General features: G+C 33.1%; 1 protein-coding gene across 1 annotated transcript in view; it reads left to right on the top strand.

Moving 5' to 3' along the window:
* TTC12 (tetratricopeptide repeat domain 12) overlaps positions 1 to 20,331 on the top strand; it is a 153,191-nt gene that overhangs the window by 87,388 nt on the left and 45,472 nt on the right. Inside the window, exon 8 of the mRNA XM_053689834.1 lies at positions 19,537 to 19,608. Coding sequence (XP_053545809.1) covers positions 19,537 to 19,608 — 72 coding nt within the window. The remainder of the gene's footprint in view (positions 1 to 19,536; positions 19,609 to 20,331) is intronic.

Raw genomic sequence — 20,331 nt, 5'->3', positions numbered from 1 at the left:
GGCGATCTTAGTCCTCATCGAAGCCGGCAGAAGTCATTATCCAAGTGGCCGAAGTCTTCATCCAAGCCGGCAGAAGTCTTCATCCAGACGACATCTTCTATCTTCATCCATCCGGCGCGGAGCGGCTCCATCTTCAAGACATCCTGTTCGGAGCATACTCTTCAATCAACGTCTTCTTGCACAATGAAGGTTCCTTTAAATGACGTCATCCAAGATCGCATCCCTTGAATTCCGATTGGGTGATAGAATCAGCCAATCAGAATTAAAGGTGAAAAAATCCTATTGGCTGATGCAATCAGCCAATAGGATTGAGCTTGAATCCTATTGGCTGATCCAATCAGCCAATAGGATTGAGCTTGCATTCTATTGCCTGGAAGGTTGTTTGTATTTTTTTTTTTTACAGGTGAAAGAGATGATTTCTTTGGGGCAATGCCCTGCAAAAGGCCCTTTTAAGGGCTATTGGTAGTTTAGTTTAGGCTAGGGTTTGTTTTTATTTTGGGGGCTGCTTTTTTATTTTTAAAGGGCTATTAGATTAGGTGTAATCTAACATAGCCGCCACCTACCTACATTTATTAACCCCTAATCTTCCGCCCCCAACGTCGCCGCCACTATACTAAATTTATTAACCCCTAGACCTAACCCTAAATCTAACCCTAACCCCCCTTAACTTAAATATAAATTAAATAAAACAAAATAAAATTACTACAATTAAATAAATTATTCCTATTTAAAACTAAATACTTACCTATAAAATAAACCCTAAGCTAGCTACAATATAACTAATAGTTACATTGTAGCTAGCTTAGGGTTTATTTTTATTTTACAGGCAAGTTTGTATTTATTTTAACTAGGTAGAATAGTTATTAAATAGTTATTAACTATTTAATAACTACCTAGTTAAAATAAAGACAGATTTACCTGTAAAATAAATCCTAACCTAAATTACACTAACACCTAACCTTACACTACGATTAAATAAATTACATAAATTAAATACAATTACCTAAATTACAAAAAACCACAAACACTAAAATACACAAAATAAAAAAAGTAATTATAATATATTTAAACTAATTACACCTAATCTAATAGCCCTATCAAAATAAAAAAGCCCCCCAAAAATAAAAAAAAAACCCTAGCCTAAACTAAACTACCAATAGCCCTTAAAAGGGCCTTTTGCAGGGCATTGTAAACAGTAAAACCCACTACCCACACAACCAACTCCCCAAATAAAATCCTAACTAAAAAAACCTAAGCTCCCCATTGCCCTTAAAAGGGCATTTAGCTCTTTTTCAAGTGCCCAAATCCCTAATCTAAAAATAAAACCCAACCAATAAACCCTTAAAAATCCTAACACTAACCCCCGAAGAATAACAACAAGCAGGCGAGTAGCACTCTAATGAACAACATAAAGGTGTACAGGTGCTTCCTAGAAAAATAGATATACAACAACATAGAAAAGGGAGTAGAAACCCCACAATACGGAATTTCTAAAAGTCTAGGCAAAATCAGCACAACTGTCTAATAAAAAAGCACACTAGAGATTCTTAAGTCAAATTTAGTAAATGTTTAATAATAAAATGATAGTCATACATCCAATCATTCAAATCACATTCATACAGGGGATCCCATAGTAGCGCATGTAAAAACAAACTGGCCGAGAGTTAGTCTGGTGCACCAGAAATCTTTAGGATTAAATGTCATTCAAAATAAATGCTTATTATTTGTAATCCAAAGGGAGGGAGATCATTCCCAATTATTCTCAAAGCCAGGCGAATCAAATCTATACCCCTTTTCCTTACACCAATGTAATACGTTAGAGCTTATTTAAAGGGGGAGCTGTACCTCTCCGTGTCTTTTTCACAGGTATACCGTGTTACCAAGCCGAGTAAATTATGGATTACAGTTCACATAGGTACCTGTCTTTTTTCACACGGCCGCTCCTCCCTTACAACTTGCTCCCATAACGTGTCGTCTTCTGGGGTACATTGAATCAAGCAAAGGATCCGTTATTGGGCGCTGCAAAACACAGACGAGTCTTAATGCTCGTTTCACTCCTTTTCTTGAAGCAGCATGGAGCTTCTTCCGGGTGCTGACGTCACGTCAGTTACAGGGCCATTTTATTGGAGATCGGCCCCATGTGATCTTGCTGCAACTTGTTGAAAGATCTGTCAGTCACTGCGGCTCAGATGCTGGGCATTTTGGATACTTTTTGCAACAAGTTATACACATAATAGTCGGAAAAGTAACTTCTTAGGAATTGATCTGTATAAATACAATTTGATGATACTCGCATACCCATTCATTCATAAAGTTAAAAAACACACAATCAATAATTTTATTAGTTACATAATATCTTATAAATTAATTAATTATATTATATACATATGAAAGTGTCTAATCTATTCATTTAAGACTTAGTAAATATAATTTATTATATGATTAAATATTTCAAATATTTAAGAATCCCACTTTTGAAAAAGAAGATGCGCAGATAGAAAAAGGGGAATTAGCCTAAAAAAGAGGCAAATTCTAATTTTTCGTTTAAGCCATTGGGAGATAATATATTTAATTTGTGTATCCATTTTGTTTCTTTCCATAACAGAATATTATCAATATCACCTCCACGCATACTCAATTTAACTGATTCTATTCCGATAAAGCAGAGATCATCAATTTTAGACTCGTGAAATTTGGCGAAATGTCTCGCTACTGGGCTATCGATATTACAATCTTTAATGTCGTCCTTGTGTTCTGTAATTCGAGAACGTAGTTCTCTAAAAGTTTTACCAACATAAAAACATTTGCAAGAGCAATAGAGTAAATATATTACACCTTTAGTAGAACAGTTAATAAAGGAATTAATTTTGTATGTAGTCCCTGTATGGATTTCTTTGGGGCAATGCCCCGCAAAAGGCCCTTTTAAGGGCTACTGGCAGTTTAGTTTAGGCTAGGGTTTTTTTTTAATTTGGGGGGGCTTTTTTATTTTGATAGGGCTATTAGATTAGGTGTAATTAGTTTAAATATCTGATAATTACTTTTTTTATTTTTTGTAATTTAGTGTTTTTTTTTTTTTTTTGTAATTTAGGTAATTGTATTTAATGTATGTAATTTAATTGTAGTGTAAGGTTAGGTGTTAGTGTAAGACAGGTTAGGTTTTATTTTACAGGTAAATTTGTATTTATTTTAGCTAGGTAGCTAGTAAATAGTTAATAACTATTTAGTAACTATTCTACCTAGTTAAAATAAATACAAACTTGCCTGTAAAATAAAAATAAACCCAAAGCTAGCTACAATGTAACTATTAGTTACATTGTAGCTATCTTAGGGTTTATTTTACAGGTAAGTATTTAGTTTTAAATAGGAATTATTTAGGTAATGATAGTAGGTTTTATTAGATTTATTTTAATTATATTTAAGTTAGGGTAAGGGTTAGACTTAGGTTTAGGGGTTAATAAATTTAGTATAGTGGCGGCGACGTTGGGGGCAGCAGATTAGGGGTTAATAAATGTAGGTAGGTGGTGGCGATGTTAGGGGCGACAGATTAGGGGTTAATAATATTTAACTAGTGTTTGCGATGCAGGAGTATGGCAGTTTAGGGGTTAATATAGTTATTATAGTGGTGGCGACGTTGGGGGCGGTAGATTAGGGGTTAATAAGTGTAGGTAGGTGGCGGCGACATTGGGGGTGGCAGAGTAAGGGTTAATAAATATAATTAGACACAGGGATTGGCGCACCTCCAAACGCAGACCACATATTATTTCACATATTTAAACTTTTTTTCTTATTTTCTCTTATTTGTCTTTATACTGCAAAAAATTGCCTTCTTAATATTTCAACATATTTAAAATAAAGATGGGATCTTAGTCACACAATATGGCCATATTTTGCTTAAGCCAGTCACCACTTTCAAGGTGTCCCATAAAAGACTGGTCCTAACTATATGAAATTAGCCAAACTAAGCTGAATAATGTAATTTTTAATATATCAAAACAAAATTTCAAACTTCTCATCCAGACTGCATGGGATGAGGCTTACTGGCTACATATAATTTCACATATTTCAAACATATCTCTTAATGTTGCAAAAAATTGCTTTCCAAATATATCCTAATACTATAAAATTAGCCAAAATAAAGAGAAGTTCCAAAATTACAAAATAGCAATAGTATATCACTCATCCAGACTGCATGGGATGAGGCCTCCTGGCTTTATATACACACAGCTAAATAACATAGTATGGAACACAACTGAACTGGGTGGAGTGCTTTAAATCAAAGGGCTTTGGTCAGAACCCTAGTAATAAATCAGTCAGAAAAGATGATCAAGCACATCTAATAAAAGCATATGTTTTTGAATGAACATATGGTGGGAGTGCTGCCAAAGTGACCAAAATAAATATAATCAGACACAGGGATTGGCGCACCTCTAAACGCAGACCACATATTATTTCACATATTTAAACTTTTTTTCTTATTTTTTCTTATTTGTCTTTATACTGCAAAAATTGCCTTCTTAATATTTCAACATATTTAAAATAAAGATGGGATCTTAGTCACACAATACGGCCATATTCTGCTTAAGCCAGTCACCACTTTCAAGGTGTCCCATAAAAGACTGGTCCTAACTATATGAAATTAGCCAAACTAAGCTGAATAATGTAATTTTTAATATATCTAAACAAAATTTCTAACTTCTCATCCAGACTGCATGGGATTAATAAATATAATGTTGGTGTTGGCGATGTTGGGGGCAGCAGATTAGGGGTTCATAAGTATAATTTAGGTGTCGGCGATGTCCGGGGCGGCATATTAGGGGTTAATAAATATAATGTAGTTGACGGCGCTGTCGGGGGCGGCAGATTAGGGGCTAATAAGTGTAAGATTAGGGGTGTTTAGACTCGGGTTTATGTTAGGGTGTTAGGTGTAAATATAAATTTTGTTTCCCCATAGGAATCAATTGGGTTGCATTACAGAGCTTTACGCTGCTTTATTGCAGGTGTTAGTCTTTTTTTCAGCCGGCTCTCCCCATTGATGTCTATGAGGAAATCGTGCAAAAAAAGTTCTCCATTTTTGCAGCATAAGTCCTTGCGCTGAATATGTGATACCGAATTGCTATGTCGGTTATATGTTAGTTTATGAGAGAAATATACGCACCACATTTTATATATGAGTCGTATATATGAGATCACTCACTTCAACTTAAAACTGGCGTTGCCGGCTTTTGCGGGCGATGCCGCATATGTAATCTCACCTATAGTGTTTAGGGCTTGTGCATGTTTCTGAGCCTACATAAGTTTGCTCTCATAGAAAGGAAATATGTTCTAACTAATAATAAAACAAGTACATATTCTTTTTCATTTTATGTTAAATATACCTGCTCTGAGCAATAAAGGTGTAATTCTGACTCCTACATCCCTTAAAATGATTTTGAGATGAGAGTAAACCCAAACTATATACCAGAGCAACTAGTCAGACACAAAACTGCAGTAATTACAGGTATTGTTACTGAATATAAAATAAAAATGCATAATTCATTTACAAACAGCGGTATAATTCCTTCGATTACTGTGCTTACTGTGAATAAATAAACATTTTTGTGTTAAATAAAATAAACATTTTAATGTACATTTAGTAAGTTTCTTCCGTAATTCTTTAACTTTTATTCAGCTGGGAGCTTAGTCTGCGTAAAAAGTAGTCGCAAATTTACTGCTATTTGACACATCTAACCTCAATATTTGTACACAGGAAACAAATATATAACAAATAATCTGAGCTGATCAGTATTTCTGAAGTAAAACTGTTCTGATGTATTATCAAGTGTCAAGTTATATGGAAACGAAACACAAAATATTTCTTTTATGATTCAGATAGAACATACAGTTTTAAACAACTTTTCCATTTACTTCTCTTATCAAATTTGCTATTTTCCTGGTATCTTTTTATGAAGGAGCAGCAATGCACTACTGGGTGATAGCTGACCATATGAGGTGAGCCAATGACATTAGGCATGTATAACCACCAATGAGCAGCTAGCTTCCAGTAGTCCGGTGCAGATCCTGAGCCTACTTAATTAGGCTTTTCAACAAAGGATAGCAAGAGAATCAAGCAAACTAGATGAATGAACTGGAAAGTTGTTTCAAATGGTAATCATGAAAGTTTAATTTAAGCAAAGTGAGCGGAGAGGTTTCTTGGCTTTTAAACACTTGTGCACAGTGATGTAAGCAGTAATATCTCCTCTGGTTAATTCCAGCACACAAACATAGATAGATAGATCTACTTAACAGAGCATCATATTCTCTTGTTAATTTGTTCCATTTCAAAATGTATTAAAGTTTTATTAAATCTTGTGCACCTGATGAATAAACTTACTTTTACTTGTCAAACTTGTGGTGGTTTGTTTATTTACCCCTCTATATATATAGATAGTGAGAAAAACAGGTAGTTCAAATTCAGAATTACTGTACTTCAGAGGCAGCAGTACAGGCAGAGGAACGTTTCGGGGCACCCCCCCCCCTCCTCAGGCTTAATTTCTTGTGTGTGTGTGTTTGTATATATATATATATATATATATATATATATATATACACTGTATATACACACACACACACACACATATATATATATACTGTATATATACACACACACACACAATATATATACTGTATATATACACACACACACACAATATATATACTGTATATATACACACACATATATATATATATATATACTGTATATATACACACACACACACACACATATATATATATATATATATATATATATATATATATATATATATATATATATATATATATATACTGTATATATACACACACACACACACACACATATATATATATATATATACTGTATATATACACACACACACATATATATATATATATATATATATATATATACTGTATATATACACACACACACACACACACATATATATATATATATATATATATATATACTGTATATATACACACACACACATATATATATATACTGTATATCTACACACACACACACACATATATATATATATATATATACTGTATATATACACACACACACACACACATATATATATATATATATATATATATATATATATACACACACACACACGCAAGTATGCTTAGTAACTTTGAGAAAAACAAAGGGACAAAGTTTTCCCTTCTTGTAAAATCTATTTACATGATGCTTACAAATATAACTTGTTATTTGATGGCAGAGGTGGTGAGTACCAGTGAGTACCAGTGAGTACCAGTAAGTACCAGTGAGTACCAGTGAGTACCGCCACAAAAAGCCCTGTTTCCTACTATGATGTGTATACTGTAATATCAATGTGCCCTATTCACTTACGTATTGTAGCACCAGCATTTAGATGCTTCCAGTTATTTTTCTGATGGGATAATGAGATGGGAGTTCACGTTGGTTGTGGTTCAGGGTTATATATTTTGTTGTTCACATACACAAGAAAAGCCCCTAGACTTAACATTTTGCTCTGGGAATAAAGAAGGAGTTATCAATGTAAAGGAATTGTATTTCATTTAAAGGGACAGTCAAGTCAAAATTAAGCTTTCATGATTCAGATAGGACATGCAATTTTAAACAACTCTCTAATTTACTATTATCATCAAATTAGCTTTCTTCTCTTGATATTCTTTGTTGAAAGCTAACTCTAGGTAGGCTCATATACTAATTTCTAAGCCCTTGAAGGCCGCCTCTACTCTCAGTGCATTTTGACAGCTAGAGAGCTTTAGTTCATGTGTGCCATATAGATAACATTGTTATCATGCCTGTGGAGTTACCTAGGAGTCAGCACTGATTGGCTAAAGTCTGTCAAAAGATTTTAAATAACGGGGCAGTCTGCAGGGGCTTAGATACAAGGTAATCACAGAGGTAAAAAGTGTATTAATATAACTGAGATAAGGGGCAGTCTGCAGAGGCTTAGATACAAGGTAATCACAGTGGTAAAAAGTATATTAATATAACCGAGATAAGGGGGCAGTCTGCAGAGGCTTAGACACAAGGTAATCACAGAGGTAAAAAGTATATTAATATAACTGAGATAAGGGGCAGTCTGCAGAGGCTTAGCTGCAAGGTAATCACAGAGGTAAAAAGTGTATTAATATAACTGAGATAAGGGGCAGTCTGCAGAGGGTTAGATACAAGGTAATCACAGAGGTAAAAAGTATATTAATATAACTGAGATAAGGAGCAGATGGCAGAGGCTTAGATACAAGGTAATCACAGAGGTAAAAAGTGTATTAATATTACTGAGATAAGGGGGCAGTCTGCAGAGGCTTAGATACAAGGTAATCACAGAGGTAAAAAGTGTATTAATATAACTGAGATAAGGGGGCAGTCTGCAGAGGCTTACATACAAGGTAATCACAGAGGTAAAACGTGTATTAATATAACTGAGATAAGGGGGCAGTCTGCAGAGGCTTAGATACAAGGTAATCACAGAGGTAAAAAGTGTATTAATATAACTGAGATAAGGGGGCAGTCTGCAGAGGCTTAGATACAAGGTAATCACAGAGGTAAAAAGTGTATTAATATAACTGAGATAAGGGGGCAGTCTGCAGAAGCTTAGATACAAGGTAATCACAGAGGTAAAAAGTATATTAATATAACTTAGATAAGGGGCAGTCTGCAGAGGCTTAGATACAAGGTAATCACAGAGGTAAAAAGTATATTAATATAACTGAAATAAGGGGCAGTCTGCAGAGGGTTAGATACAGGATAATCACAGAGGTAAAAAGTATATTAATATAACTGAGATAAGGGGCAGTCTGCAGAGGCTTAGATACAGGGTAATCACAGAGGTAAAAAGTATATTAATATAACAGTGTTAGTTATGCTAAACTGGGGAATGGGTAATAAAGGGATTATCTATCTTTTTAAACAAAAACAAATCAGTAGACTGTCTCTTTAAAAACAAAGTGAATGCCTCATGATTTTGGTATAGGCTTGTGCTTTTGCGTATTGTCCCTTCAAACTGTATTTTAAAGTTATGTTATTATCTAAAAGAATGAAAGAGTTTATGGTAAAATGCCGCTAGAACAAATCACCTGTGAAGCAGAATCTGTTTTGATGTGACACTGACACATGAATGTAAAATAATAAAGGTTACAATTTATGGAGGAAATAAGGTGTCATTTGTCTTTAGTGTCACAGTCTTAAGAAATATGTGACTGAAGCCTGAATATTTATTATGGGGGAGTAATGACGAAAAGAAAACTACGCACCACCGGCAACCTGTAATTATCCATAGAAATAACTTATTCCTTTCTTCTAACAGATGTGCTTGCTTATTGTCTTTAGCTGTTGCCTTTATACAATTGTTCCCTGCAACTGGTGAACTTATTACAAATAACAGAAATAAATTGCATTATTATTAACAGAACCAAGATTTTATGACATGGGACAATATATCTGGATTCTGTACCATTTGGTATATCTGCTGCTGTTATAGGATCAAGGAAAAAACATTAAGTATCAAGTACTTATTTTAATAGAGCATTGCTTTTTGATAAATATGTTTATAGCAATTAATAGCGGAAGATAATACAAATAATACGCCAGACCCTCTTCCCTGCTGCACCAGTTCTGTTGCCTGCGATTTCTTTGCAGTAAGTGTCTAAGGGGCTGAATTACCAATGTCTGGCGGACATTATAAGCTGTAGCGTATCATGTCCGCCAGACATCGCTGAATGCTGACAGTATACTCTGTCGGCATTTAACATTGGACAAGCAGTTCTGGTGAACTGTTTATGTAATTCTGCAGATTTGCGGCAAATCGACTGCTAGCAGGGGGTGTCAATCAGCCCGATCGTATAGGATCAGGCGGATTGATGTCGCAGCCTCAGAGACAGTGGACCAGTTATGGAGCAGAGATCTTAAGACTGCTGCTTCACAACTGCTGTTGTTCGGCGAGCCTGAAGACTCGCACGGAAATAGGGACATCAGGGGCCATTTGGCCTTAATAAATCAGCCCCATATTGTTTAATGATGCCCACTACATGTGGCTATTAACCTACTAAAAGGTTATGTGTTTAAAGTAAAGTTTTGGATGAGCAATGCACCATTGTTCTGGAGCTAATCAAAGGCATGCAGCCAACTTGGGATGGCATATGTGTGTATCTGTCAATTACCAGCTATTGGCATAGGGGTATTAGAGAGCAAAGACATTAAAGCTTTTCTTGTTGCAGGTTTAAGTCAATTTAAAGGGACACGAAACCCAACATTTTTCTTTCATGGTTCAGATAGATCATACAATTTTTAACAACTTTAAAATGTACTTATTATCTAATTTGCCGCATTCTCTTGGTATCCTTTGTTATAGGAGCAGTAATGCATTACTTAGAGCTATCTGGAAGTCAATGACAAGAGGCATTTATGTGCAACCACTAATCAGCAGCTTCTGAGGCTAACTAGGTATATTTTTCAACAAAGGATACAAAGAGAACAAAACAAAGTAGATACAGGTATACCTCACTTCACAGCGCTTCACTTTACACCGCTTCACTAATACAGCTCTTTGTAGAGCTGAAGTTCAACCTCCAAGGATTTTGAAACAGTGCTGTAATCTTCGTGAGATTGCGAGAAAAGTGACTGGCACCATTTTGTTATGCGCAGTTCACTCTGTTTATAGCATTACAGTGTAATCTGTGTCTCAGTGCTATAGTCTGGCAAATTGTACTACAGTAATTATCACTATTTTACAGTTATAGCATTACAGTGCAATCTGTGTCTCAGTGCTATAGTCCGGCAAATTGTACTACAGTAATTGTCACTATTTTACAGTTATAGCATTACAGTGCAATCTGTGTCTCAGTGCTATAGTCCGGCAAATTGTACTACAGTAATTGTCACTATTTTACAGTTATAGCATTACAGTGCAATCTGTGTCTCAGTGCTATAGTCTGGCACATTGTACTACAGTAATTGTCACTATTTTACAGGTACAGCATTACAGTGCAATCTGTGTCTCAGTGCTATAGTCTGACAACATGTACTGCAGTAATTGTCACTATTTTACAGGTACAGCATTACAGTGCAATCTGTGTCTCAGTGCTATAGTCTGGCACATTGTACTACAGTAATTGTCACTATTTTACAGTTACAGTATTACAGTGCAATCTGTGTCTCAGTGCTATAGTCTGGCACATTGTACTACAGTGATTGTCACTATTTTACAGGTACAGCATTACAGTGCAATCTGTGTCTCAGTGCTATAGTCTGGCACATTGTACTACAGTAATTGTCACTATTTTACAGGTACAGCATTACAGTGCAATCTGTGTCTCAGTGCTATAGTCTGGCACATTGTACTACAGTAATTGTCACTATTTTACAGTTATAGCATTAGAGTGCAATCTGTGTCTCAGTGCTATAGTCTGGCACATTGTACTACAGTAATTGTCATTATATTACAGGTACAGCATTACAGTGTAATCTGTGTCTCAGTGCTATAGTCTGGCACATTGTACTACAGTAATTGTCACTATTTTACAGTTATAGCATTACAGTGCAATCTGTGTCTCAGTGCTATAGTCTGGCAAATTGTACTACAGTAATTGTCACTATTTTACAGTTATAGCATTACAGTGCAATCTGTGTCTCAGTGCTATAGTCTGGCACATTGTACTACAGTAATTGTCACTATTTTACAGTTATAGCATTACAGTGCAATCTGTGTCTCAGTGCTATAGTCTGGCACATTGTACTACAGTAATTGTCACTATTTTACAGGTACAGCATTACAGTGCAATCTGTGTCTCAGTGCTATAGTCTGGCAAATTGTACTACAGTAATTGTCACTATTTTACAGGTACAGCATTACAGTGCAATCTGTGTCTCAGTGCTATAGTCTGGCACATTGTACTACAGTAATTGTCACTATTTTACAGGTACAGCATTACAGTGCAATCTGTGTCTCAGTGCTATAGTCTGGCACATTGTACTACAGTAATTGTCACTATTTTACAGGTACAGCATTACAGTGCAATCTGTGTCTCAGTGCTATAGTCTGGCACATTGTACTACAGTAATTGTCACTATTTTACAGGTACAGCATTACAGTGCAATCTGTGTCTCAGTGCTATAGTCTGGCACATTGTACTACAGTAATTGTCACTATTTTACAGGTACAGCATTACAGTGTAATCTGTGTCTCAGTGCTATAGTCTGGCACATTGTACTACAGTAATTGTCACTATTTTACAGTTATAGCATTACAGTGCAATCTGTCTCAGTGCTATAGTCTGGCAAATTGTACTACAGTAATTGTCACTATTTTACAGTTATAGCATTACAGTGCAATCTGTGTCTCAGTGCTATAGTCTGGCAAATTGTACTACAGTAATTGTCACTATTTTACAGTTATAGCATTACAGTGCAATCTGTGTCTCAGTGCTATAGTCTGGCACATTGTACTACAGTAATTGTCACTATTTTACAGGTACAGTATTACAGTGCAATCTGTGTCTCAGTGCTATTGTCTGACAACATGTACTGCAGTAATTGTCACTATTTTACAGGTACAGCATTACAGTGCAATCTGTGTCTCAGTGCTATAGTCTGGCACATTGTACTACAAGAATTGTCACTATTTTACAGGTACAGCATTACAGTGCAATCTGTGTCTCAGTGCTATAGTCTGGCACATTGTACTACAGTAATTGTCACTATTTTACAGGTACAGCATTACAGTGCAATCTGTGTCTCAGTGCTATAGTCTGGCACATTGTACTACAGTAATTGTCACTATTTTACAGGTACAGCATTACAGTGCAATCTGTGTCTCAGTGCTATAGTCTGACACATTGTACTACAGTAATTGTCACTATTTTACAGGTACAGCATTACAGTGCAATCTGTGTCTCAGTGCTATAGTCTGGCACATTGTACTACAGTAATTGTCACTATTTTACAGGTACAGCATTACAGTGCAATCTGTGTCTCAGTGCTATAGTCTGGCACATTGTACTACAGTAATTGTCACTATTTTACAGGTACAGCATTACAGTGTAATCTGTGTCTCAGTGTTATAGTCTGGCACATTGTACTACAGTAATTGTCACTATTTTACAGTTATAGCATTACAGTGCAATCTGTCTCAGTGCTATAGTCTGGCACATTGTACTACAGTAATTGTCACTATTTTACAGGTACAGCATTACAGTGCAATCTGTGTCTCAGTGCTATAGTCTGGCAAATTGTACTGCAGTAATTGTCACTATTTTACAGGCACAGCATTACAGTGCAATCTGTGTCTCAGTGCTATAGTCTGGCACATTGTACTACAGTAATTGTCACTATTTTACAGGTACAGCATTACAGTGCAATCTGTGTCTCAGTGCTATAGTCTGGCACATTGTACTACAGTAATTGTCACTATTTTACAGGTACAGCATTACAGTGCAATCTGTGTCTCAGTGCTATAGTCTGGCACATTGTACTACAGTAATTGTCACTATTTTACAGGTACAGCATTACAGTGCAATCTGTGTCTCAGTGCTATAGTCTGGCACATTGTACTGCAGTAATTGTCACTATTTTACAGGTACAGCATTACAGTGTAATCTGTGTCTCAGTGCTATAGTCTGGCACATTGTACTACAGTAATTGTCACTATTTTACAGTTATAGCATTACAGTGCAATCTGTCTCAGTGCTATAGTCTGGCAAATTGTACTGCAGTAATTGTCACTATTTTACAGGTACAGCATTACAGTGCAATCTGTGTCTCAGTGCTATAGTCTGGCACATTGTACTACAGTAATTGTCACTATTTTACAGGTACAGCATTACAGTGCAATCTGTGTCTCAGTGCTATAGTCTGGCACATTGTACTACAGTAATTGTCACTATTTTACAGGTACAGCATTACAGTGCAATCTGTGTCTCAGTGCTATAGTCTGGCACATTGTACTACAGTAATTGTCACTATTTTACAGGTACAGCATTACAGTGCAATCTGTGTCTCAGTGCTATAGTCTGGCACATTGTACTACAGTAATTGTCACTATTTTACAGGTACAGCATTACAGTGCAATCTGTGTCTCAGTGCTATAGTCTGACAACATGTACTACAGTAATTGTCACTATTTTACAGTTATAGCATTACAGTGCAATCTGTGTCTCAGTGCTATAGTCTGACAACATGTACTGCAGTAATTGTCACTATTTTACAGTTATAGCATTACAGTGCAATCTGTGTCTCAGTGCTATAGTCTGGCAAATTGTACTACAGTAATTGTCACTATTTTACAGTTACAGCATTACAGTGCAATCTGTGTCTCAGTGCTATAGTCTGGCAAATTGTACTACAGTAATTGTCACTATTTTACAGTTATAGCATTACAGTGCAATCTGTGTCTCAGTGCTATAGTCTGGCACATTGTACTACAGTAATTGTCACTATTTTACAGTTATAGCATTACAGTGCAATCTGTGTCTCAGTGCTATAGTCTGGCACATTGTACTACAGTAATTGTCACTATTTTACAGGCACAGCATTACAGTGCAATCTGTGTCTCAGTGTTATAGTCTGGCACATTGTACTACAGTAATTGTCACTATTTTACAGTTATAGCATTACAGTGTAATCTGTGTCTCAGTGTTATAGTCTGGCAAATTGTACTGCAGTAATTGTCACTATTTTACAGGTACAGCATTACAGTGCAATCTGTGTCTCAGTGCTATAGTCTGGCACATTTTACTACAGTAATTGTCACTATTTTACAGTTACAGTATTTATTGTGCTGTGCTGTGCAAGTGTTAAAACTAAATGTTTCCCTAATATATTTTAGTTCAAACATGTTTTCAAGTTTTTAAACACTGGCAAGTGAAAAGAAAGCTAAAAACCATGTTGTTTCACTTTACAGCGAGACTCTGGTCCCTAACCCGCTGTATGAGCGGGTTCTACCTGTAATAGAAATAAATTGGAACATTGTTTAAAATGCTATGCTCTATCAGAATCACAAACTAAAAAATATCAGTTTCATGTCCCTTTATGCCAGGGATGGCCCTGTAGATATTTTAGAATTACATTTCCCACAATGCTCAACTGGACTTCAGAGTGCCTAAGCATCATGGGTAATGTAGTTCTGAAACTTCACGAGTGCCAAGGTTCCCCGTCCCTGCTTTAACCTAAAGTCCTTATTTTAATATATACTTTATACCTAGCAATTTATTGTCAATCAATAATTAACTGTTTATTTTCTGATTTAATATGTTGTACATTATTTAACATATTATTGTTAGAATATTGGTGTCAAAATAGTGTGTCATCTATATGTGGTTTCAATGGCCACAACTGATGATATCATATCAAGTCTGGTGATGCGGGATACCTTGTCTAGCCACCAAGGGGGTCAGTGTAGATAGCCTATTCTCTTGGTCTTCTAACTTAGCTCTTCCATAAGAACTTACTGAGGTCGGTGTCTTCAATGCCATATGCATAATATTGCTATAAACATTGCTGCAAGCGCTGCTGCTATATAGTAAACAACACAAACGAGTCTACATTAGTCTACATTAGTATTACAGAAAAATAATTTGATAAGTTTTCTAAGTTATTGGGATTGACTTTTAAGTTACCAAAAGACAGAGGTACTGTATGTGTATATGTATATATATATAACACACTTGTGGCAATGTAAACTATATATATATATATATATATATATATATAAAAAACACACTTTTGGCAATGTAAACTATTTATATAAAAAACACACTTTGTGGCAATGTAAACTATATATAAAAAACACACTTGTGGCAATATAAACTATTTATATAAAAAACACACTTGTGGCAATATAAACTATTTATATAAAAAACACACTTGTGGCAATATAAACTATTTATATAAAAAACACACTTGTGGCAATGTAAACTATTTATATAAAAAACACACTTTGTGGCAATGTAAACTATTTATATAAAAAAACACACTTTGTGGCAATATAAACTATTTATATAAAAAACACACTTGTGGCAATGTAAACTGTTTATATAAAAAAAACACACTTTGTGGCAATGTAAACTATATATATATATATATATATATATATATATATATATATATATATATATATATATATATATATAAACTTGTGGAAATGTAAACTATTTATATAAAAAACACACTTTGTGGCAATGTAAACTATATATAAAAAACACACACTTTGTGGCAATGTAAACTATATATATAAAAAACACACTTTGTGGTAATATAAACTATTTATATAAAAAACACACTTTGTGGCAATATAAACTATTTATATAAAAAACACACTTGTGGCAATGTAAACTATATATATATATATATATAAATACACTTGTGGCAATGTAAACTATTTATATAAAAATACACTTGTGGCAATGTAAACTATTTATATAAAAAACACACTTTGTGGCAATGTAAACTATATATATAAAAAACACACACTTTGTGGCAATGTAAACTATATCTATAAAAAACACACTTTGTGGCAATATAAACTATTTATATAAAAAACACAACTTGTGGCAATGTAAACTATTTATATAAAAAACACACTTTGTGGCAATGTAAACTATATATAAAAAACACACACTTTGTGGCAATGTAAACTATATATATAAAAAACACACTTTGTGGTAATATAAACTATTTATATAAAAAACACACTTTGTGGCAATATAAACTATTTATATAAAAAACACACTTGTGGCAATGTAAACTATATATATATATATAAAAATACACTTGTGGCAATGTAAACTATTTATATAAAAATACACTTGTGGCAATGTAAACTATTTATATAAAAAACACACTTTGTGGCAATGTAAACTATATATATAAAAAAACACACACTTTGTGGCAATGTAAACTATATATATAAAAAACACACTTTGTGGCAATATAAACTATTTATATAAAAAACACACTTGTGGCAATGTAAACTATTTATATAAAAAACACACTTTGTGGCAATATAAACTATTTATATATAAAGCACACTTTGTGGCAATGTAAACTATTTATATAAAAACACACTTTGTGGCAATTTAAACTATATATATATATATATATATATATATATATATATATATATATATATATATATATATATATATATATATATATATATATATATATAAACACACTTGTGGCAATGTAAACTATTTATATAAAAAACACACTTGTGGCAATGTAAACTATTTATATAAAAACACACTTTGTGGCAATATAAACTATTTATATAAAAAGCACACTTTGTGGCAATGTAAACTATATAAAAACACACTTTGTGGCAATGTAAACTATTTATAAAAAAAAGCACACTTTGTGGTAATGTAAACTATTTATATAAAAAACACACTTGTGGTAATGTAAACTATATATATATATAAAAAGCACACTTTGTGGTAATGTAAACTATTTATATAAAAAACACACTTGTGGTAATGTAAACTATATATATATAAAAAGCACACTTTGTGGTAATGTAAACTATTTATATAAAAAACACACTTGTGGCAATATAAACTATTTATATAAAAAGCACACTTTGTGGTAATGTAAACTATTTATATAAAAAACACACTTTGTGGCAATGTAAGCAATCTATATAAAAAGCACACTTTGTGGTAATGTAAACTATTTATATAAAAAACACACTTGTGGTAATGTAAACTATATATATAAAAAGCACACTTTGTGGTAATGTAAACTATTTATATAAAAAACACACTTTGTGGTAATGTAAACTATATATATAAAAAGCACACTTTGTGGTAATGTAAACTATTTATATAAAAAACACACTTGTGGTAATGTAAACTATATATATAAAAAGCACACTTTGTTGTAATGTAAACTATATATATAAAAAGCACACTTTGTGGTAATGTAAACTATTTATATAAAAAACACACTTGTGGTAATGTAAACTATTTATATAAAAAACACACTTGTGGTAATGTAAACTATATATATAAAAAGCACACTTTGTGGTAATGTAAACTATTTATATAAAAAACACACTTGTGGTAATGTAAACTATTTATATAAAAAACACACTTGTGGTAATGTAAACTATTTATATAAGAAACACACTTGTGGTAATGTAAACTATTTATATAAAAAACACACTTGTGGTAATGTAAACTATATATATAAAAAGCACACTTGTGGTAATGTAAACTATTTATATAAAAACACACTTGTGGTAATGTAAACTATTTATATAAAAAGCACACTTGTGGTAATGTAAACTATATATATAAAAAACACACTTGTGGTAATGTTAACTATTTATATAAAAACACACTTGTGGTAATGTAAACTATTTATATAAAAAGCACACTTTGTGATAATGTAAACTATATATATAAAAAGCACACTTTGTGGTAATGTAAACTATATATATAAAAAACACACTTGTGGTAATGTTAACTATTTATATAAAAACACACTTGTGGTAATGTAAACTATTTATATAAAAAGCACACTTTGTGGTAATGTAAACTATATATATATAAAAAGCACACTTTGTGGTAATGTAAACTATATATATAAAAAACACACTTGTGGTAATGTAAACTATTTATATAAAAAACACACTTGTGGTAATGTAAACTATTTATATAAAAAGCACACTTGTGGTAATGTAAACTATATATATAAAAAACACACTTGTGGTAATGTTAACTATTTATATAAAAACACACTTGTGGTAATGTAAACTATTTATATAAAAAGCACACTTTGTGGTAATGTAAACTATATATATAAAAAGCACACTTTGTGGTAATGTAAACTATATATATAAAAAACACACTTGTGGTAATGTTAACTATTTATATAAAAACACACTTGTGGTAATGTAAACTATTTATATAAAAAGCACACTTTGTGGTAATGTAAACTATATATATAAAAAGCACACTTTGTGGTAATGTAAACTATATATATAAAAAACACACTTGTGGTAATGTTAACTATTTATATAAAAACACACTTGTGGTAATGTAAACTATATATATAAAAAACACACTTGTGGTAATGTAAACTATATATATAAAAAGCACACTTTGTGGTAATGTAAACTATATATATAAAAAACACACTTGTGGTAATGTTAACTATTTATATAAATATACATGATATACATGACTAAGGACTGTGTCCGAAACGTTGTTGTTTAACTTATTGGGTCTGGCTACTCCTCAAGTTGAATAAAACACCTTGAAGAAACGCTGTTTGGTGGTGCTGCTTCATTTTTTTCTACATTTGTATCTGTGGGTTCTGGCAGGAACCTGGACGCTGGCACACCTTAAAACATTCCCTGTGCTGGATATATATGACTATTTCAACTATTTATATAAAAACACACTTGTGGTAATGTAAACTATTTATATAAAAAACACACTTGTGGTAATGTAAACTATATATATAAAAAACACACTTTGTGGCTAAAAAGAACAATGTATAAAATGTATATGTTTTCCACACAGTGTAATGAAAAGTGTCTAAAGGCGTATGTGCACATGGGAAGAGCTTATGTGGAACTAAAAAATTACATTGAGGTAAGTCATGTATAAAGCACATATCTGCAGCCTTTATGAGCCTTTATTCTATTGCTCTAAAATTAAAAGGGATAAATAAATGACACAGTGTCATTAGAGACGATCTGATACATATTGCTAACTGAGAAACCCGCTGGAGTGTTTATTAATACTGTGCCTGGAGATCCGGTTTTCCAAGAATATATTGTGCTGTATAACAACTTGAGATTAGCCATTTGAAAAACCACTACATTTAAAGTATTTAAGAACGAATAAGGGTTGTTATTAGGTATAGAGTTACAACTACATAGGATGCTATAGTGTATGAATGAGATGAATGATTGTTATATGATGTTTTGAGACTATTTTATGATACATGTCAATTTTATGATTTATTAATTTTTAGCGTATTTTAGAAATTTATGATTAATAAATATATATTTGGAATACTTTGGATGATTTTAAGCCTCTTTTTGGAGAATTTAACCCTATATCATTCAGAGTTTGACTTTATGAAATTGTGCAATACTAGTAGGTATAGATCAATATTTAGATCTTTTTCACATTGTCATTTAGAATCAGTTCCAAATAGGATAGAACCAAAGACAGCTGATCTAACTGTTTAAAAAATCTAATTTATCGTAATATCCTGAATGTTTTTATATACACAGATATAATTCAGATTGTGTAAAATATATTTGCTTTAAAAGAATTATATAGCTTGGAATTTTTAAGGGATCCCAT

The sequence above is a fragment of the Bombina bombina genome, chromosome 8 (genome assembly GCF_027579735.1).
Source record: "Bombina bombina isolate aBomBom1 chromosome 8, aBomBom1.pri, whole genome shotgun sequence".
Taxonomy (NCBI): Eukaryota; Metazoa; Chordata; class Amphibia; order Anura; family Bombinatoridae; genus Bombina; species Bombina bombina.
Note: the sequence above shows the minus strand (reverse complement) of the source record. Positions and strands in the feature narration are given on the sequence as shown.